Source organism: Labeo rohita, chromosome 1 (genome assembly GCF_022985175.1).
Source record: "Labeo rohita strain BAU-BD-2019 chromosome 1, IGBB_LRoh.1.0, whole genome shotgun sequence".
NCBI classification, from domain to species: domain Eukaryota; kingdom Metazoa; phylum Chordata; class Actinopteri; order Cypriniformes; family Cyprinidae; genus Labeo; species Labeo rohita.
In genome coordinates this window covers 26288545-26293508 of record NC_066869.1, presented here as the reverse complement: position 1 = coordinate 26293508, position 4964 = coordinate 26288545, and the positions used below count along the sequence as shown (strand labels likewise).

Here is a 4964-nt window from a genome sequence, read left to right as displayed (position 1 = left end):
TCTTCCCCATCTCTCTTTTTGGCTACTCAGGATATTATTTTTCTATGTGTTTTGAGTCACACCTCTCTACACAATGTATAGAGAGACATTTCTTACGTATATATTTTTTTACAGTACACCAAATGTTTTATTTTACACTTCTCATCTTTACAGTCTATCTATCTGTTATTCATTAGCTCATCATTAGTCTTTTTATCTGTCAGTTTAATTTCCTAAACACAACAAAAGCGAAGCGAACCGAAGCTTCTCTGTCATCACTACCTTTGTCGTTCTGCCTTCTTTCCTTCTCCGCATTCTTTTTCAAAGGAGATAATGGTACCTTTGCGGCTTCCGTACGCTGGGTTTCTATCGACGCACCTGATTGGCTGCGCGGTGTAAACACTGTGGAAATAGAATAAGCGCTTCAGTTCATTGGTCAACAGCCACTCAGTCGAAACGTGCGGCAAACGTTGCAAAACGATAGAGGTGAGTGAGTACTTTATTTTCTTTGAATAAACGAGTGTGTTTGATATTAGCGGACAGTTAAATAAACTGCAGTACTGTTTTCTGCTAAATATATAATGAGCGCATTGTGTTCTACACTGGGTTGTAATGCTAACAGGCTAAGCTAGCCGCTCATGCTAAATGCACATCGGTTTAAAACATAAATTGACGGTTTCATTAAAAAATGGGTTTAGTCAGTGGGTGATAAATTAATTAAATAATCTTACGGCGCTCTTTTCTTTAAGGTGTTACGCTTCTTTTTACTAACAACAGCCCATTTCCTTAAATCTGTGATTATGTTAGTGTTTTATTATTTTCATTTTCTCTATATTTTCAGTCAAAATGAGTCTCCGAAAGCAAACACCAAGTGATTTCCTGAAGCAGATCATTGGGAGACCAGTGGTGGTGAAGCTGAACTCTGGTGTTGATTACAGAGGTAAATAAATGTGGAAACATCTTGAATGAGATTTATAAAACAAGGTTGTAAGTTTGGTTTAAAGTTGGTCAGAGACCATGGAAGAAGGCAAGAATTAAATCCAAAAGACCTTCATCATATTCAGAATTTTGGAAATAAGTAAACGCTGTTGTGTGGATGTGAATCTGGTATTATAGAGGGAAAACGATATAATTACATTATATCCTTGTGATTTCTTATGTTCTCTGTCTTACCATTTTAAATGCGAGTGCTGTTTGCTGATCTTCTATTCTTGTTCTTGTATGAAAAGTGAACATTTTTTAACATTTGTAACCCTTTAACTGTCACCCCCCATTTTTTTTAAATAGGCATGAAAGTGCACTATCCAAACTTAAATTATTGTAATTCATGAACACATTGAAATACAGATCTAAGGTTGGTCTCTTTTCAAAGAAGAGTTTTTTCAAAAAAATAAAATATTAATAAGTTATAGTAGTTTAAATTTACTAAAAAGAAAATGCACTGTACCATTTTTATTTTATTTTATATAAAATACATATTTTACATAACAGGTTTTACCCTAAATTTGATATTAAATTGAAGCCTTACGTCTAAATAAGTTATGTTCCAAATTTGAAGTTGATATGAATTTTTTAAAATGCATTTTTCTGTTACAAACGTCTAAATTTCTCTGTCAATTTTACATCTATCACAAAATAACCACCAAATATGAAAAATCCCGAGACTCAGACCTTTCCAATGACATGTTTTTTGTCAAGATTATAAAAAGTTTGGATTCTAAAAGACCATAATGCATTTTGTAATATGATACTTGACACCGCTGCTAAGGGGGAGGAGACCGCCAAAAGATTTTACAGTACCATTTCCATGGTAACGCAGTGGTTTTCATAGGATGATTCTTGGGCTTCTAAGCTTTCAAATGATATATAATTTATGATGATTACTAAAATATTTGATAGAGAAAAAGGACAACGAAAAAAAGAGCGCCAAGCGCCCCAGTTGGGACGGTGACAGTTAAAGGGTTAAAGCTCTAGTACAGTGGTTCTAAATCTTTTTGACTTGAAGGTGATCCATTGTCTTTAACAATATAGAGGGTTTGCACTTACATCATGGTTTGGTAAGTTACCCGGATGCAAGGTCATATTGGAGATACACGGATGTAAACAACAGCATGGACTTCACGGTTAATGTACAACTGAATATGTTGTTCTCCTAATTTTTGTGAAGCTGTTAAATCATATAAAGACTTAATAAACAGGAAAGGGTGCAATATTTTAACAAACTAAAGTTAATAGGTGGTAAAGATACGTACAAGCAATATTAATTAACCTATTAGCCTAATAAATACAAATGTCAAGATTCTTGCCCTGGAAATCCACAACCACAAACGCATTTTGTTCCTCCGACAGTTTTTTGCGCTCTTCTCCTTGATTTGTTATAACTTCTGGCAGTCTATAGCACTCCAAAAGTGAGTTCTGTTTGGTTCAGTGGCATTGTTTACATTCATTGCTGCCAATATGGCCGACTGATGATGTGCCGTGAAAACTTGTGACTTACTGGACAAGGATTTTTATAACTTTTTAAAACTGTTTATTTAAAAGTCATTTCTACCTGTTAAAATATTTTTGAGCGTAACTAAAAATTATATTCTTTATTTAAATGTTTGTAGAGTTATAAGACTGAAGTTACATGACTTTTAAATATCTAAAATTCACACTTGGCCTCCTGGTTGAGAACCACTGGCGAACACAAGTGATTCAACCCACGTTTTTTTGTCAAAGAGTGCATATAACTTAGACACATGCTTGACTCTTGTAAAATAAAATGGTTTTAAATCTGCCACTGTTACTGATATACACCCACTGACATACTCAACTTAAATTTAAAAACATGTTCAGTCAACATGACCTCTGGCACCTATGGAAAGGAATATTTCCTTGATCTGCGTTAACCTTTTCTAATCTAAAGCTGATGCATAACTGGGGGTGGACCATTTTGCTTTGACCTTCACCTAATCATTGTGCAGAACTATGTATAGTATAAAACAGGGCTGGGCAACTTTGGTCCAGGAGGTCCACTGTCCTGCAGAGTTTAGCTCCAACCCTAATCAAACAGGGTTGGAGCTAAGCTCTGCAGGATAGTGGCCCTCCTGGACCAAAGTTGCCCAGCCGTGATATGAAATATCACTAAGATGAGAATGTTAAGTTTTCTAATAGATGCAAAAGAAAGTCTTTAAAAAAAAAAGGCACCGTTACAGTTTCATTATGTCTAATGTGTGTCTTGCCCTCAGGAGTCCTGGCCTGCCTTGACGGCTACATGAATATCGCTGTGGAACAGACAGAGGAATATGTCAATGGCCAGCTGAAGAACAAGTATGGAGATGCATTTCTCAGAGGAAACAATGGTATGTAATGTCTGTATGTTTTTCAAGTGCTTGTGCTCTTTCCTGAGTAGTGTTTTCAACTTAAAGAATTCATTTCCAGAACAAAAAATCAACAATTTACTCACCCCCTTGTCATCCAAGGTGTTCGTGTCTTTCTTTCTTCAGTCGATAAGAAATTGTTTCTTGAGGAAAACATTTTAGGAATTATCTCCTTATAGTGGACTTCAGTGGTGCCCACGAGTTTGAACTTCCAAAATGTAGTTTAAATGCAGCTTCAAATGGCTCTAAACGATCCCAGCCATGGAGGAAGGTCTTATCTAGCGAATCTGTCATTTTCTAAACAAATTGACCATTTATATACTTTTTAACCTCAAACGCTAGCTTTTTCTACTTTTGCGTGAATGTTTTTTTTGGTTCAAGACAGTTAGGGTATGTCTAAAAACTCACATCTCATTTCTTCCCCAACTTCAAAATCATTCTACATCACTGCAGAAGTTCTGACCCAGTGTTTACAAAGTGAACATGCAAAGAAGATCAAACACCCTTTACAAAAAAAGGTAAAACAGCAATGTAGGAAGATTTTGAAGTTGAAGAAGAAAATGAGATGGTAGTTTTTCCCGACATACCCTAACTGTATTGACCCGAATTACAGAGACTACGCATGTGCACTGCAGAGAAGAGACTAGACGAGCATTTGAGGTTAAAAAGTATATACGTTTGTTTAAAAAATGAACGATCGTTTTGCTAGATAAGACCCTTCTTCCTCGGCTGGGATTGTTTAGATTCAAAGCTGCGTTTAAACTCCATTTTGGAAGTTCAAACTTCAGGGCACCATTGAAGTCCACTATATGGAGATAATTCCTGAAATGCTTTCCTCAGGAAACATAATTTCTTCACGACTGAAGAAAGAAAGACATGAACATCTTGGATGACAAATGTGTGAGTAAATTATTTATACATTTTTGTTCTGGAAGTGAACTTCTCCTTTTAAGCAAACCCAGTGTGTAGTTTCATAATCTGCCTGTGAGCATGTTCTCAAAACTTTCATTTTCCTTTAGATGTTTTGCATATACCAAAGTTCATTTTCTTTTCTTTGTCCTCCAGTGTTATACATCAGCACCCAGAAGAGGAAGATGTGAAGCTATTTTACTAGTTTCTTTATTCATTATTAAGTAAATTGTTTACTGTTGATATTCCTAATCCTTTGTTAGCTGATGATAATGTTCGATAAGTTTGTTTCATGTTTTGTAACACAAAAATCTGGTGTTCTGCAGAGTGGTGCAGTAAATTTGCTTTTGAACAATTGATTTTGCGTTTGTGTTTTTATGATTTATCTGCTTGTAGGAATATTTAAACGGTGATAATTCAGTCATAAGGAATTGCTGATTAGCACTTTCAAGTCTGGATGTTGTTCAAGGCTCATTTATCTACATATTTCATATTCACTGCTTAAATATTGGGTTTCACATCATTTGGTCTACTATAGTGTTCTGTTGGAAGATAATGTTCTTTGTTTTCAAATGAATCAATAGGTAGACCCTGATTGAACCCTGATCTGTTTGTGCTGGTGTTGTCTGCCCCTTTCTAACCTTTCTGCCTACATTAGAAGGCTCTAATAAGTTTACAAACGATCCTGGCATGGTGACACTTCATTAGGCTAAG

The 4964-nt window shown here is 35.5% G+C and overlaps 1 protein-coding gene across 1 annotated transcript; it reads left to right on the top strand.

Annotated features, from left to right (window-relative positions):
* Positions 1-356: 356 nt before the first annotated feature.
* lsm6 (LSM6 homolog, U6 small nuclear RNA and mRNA degradation associated) lies at positions 357-4609 on the top strand. The gene is made up of 4 exons (XM_051126923.1): positions 357-465; positions 821-919; positions 3210-3323; positions 4407-4609. Exons 2-4 carry the CDS (start codon positions 826-828, stop codon positions 4439-4441), a joined length of 243 nt encoding a protein of 80 aa, XP_050982880.1. The 5' UTR covers positions 357-465; positions 821-825; the 3' UTR covers positions 4442-4609.
* Positions 4610-4964: the final 355 nt, after the last annotated feature.

Coding starts and splice junctions, on each gene's coding strand:
- lsm6 (XM_051126923.1), top strand. CDS start 826: ATGAGTCTCCGAAAGCAAACACCAAGTGATTTCCTGAAGCAGATCATT. Junction 920..3,209: donor CTCTGGTGTTGATTACAGAG/GTAAATAAATGT, acceptor TCTTGCCCTCAG/GAGTCCTGGCCTGCCTTGAC. Junction 3,324..4,406: donor ATTTCTCAGAGGAAACAATG/GTATGTAATGTC, acceptor TTTGTCCTCCAG/TGTTATACATCAGCACCCAG.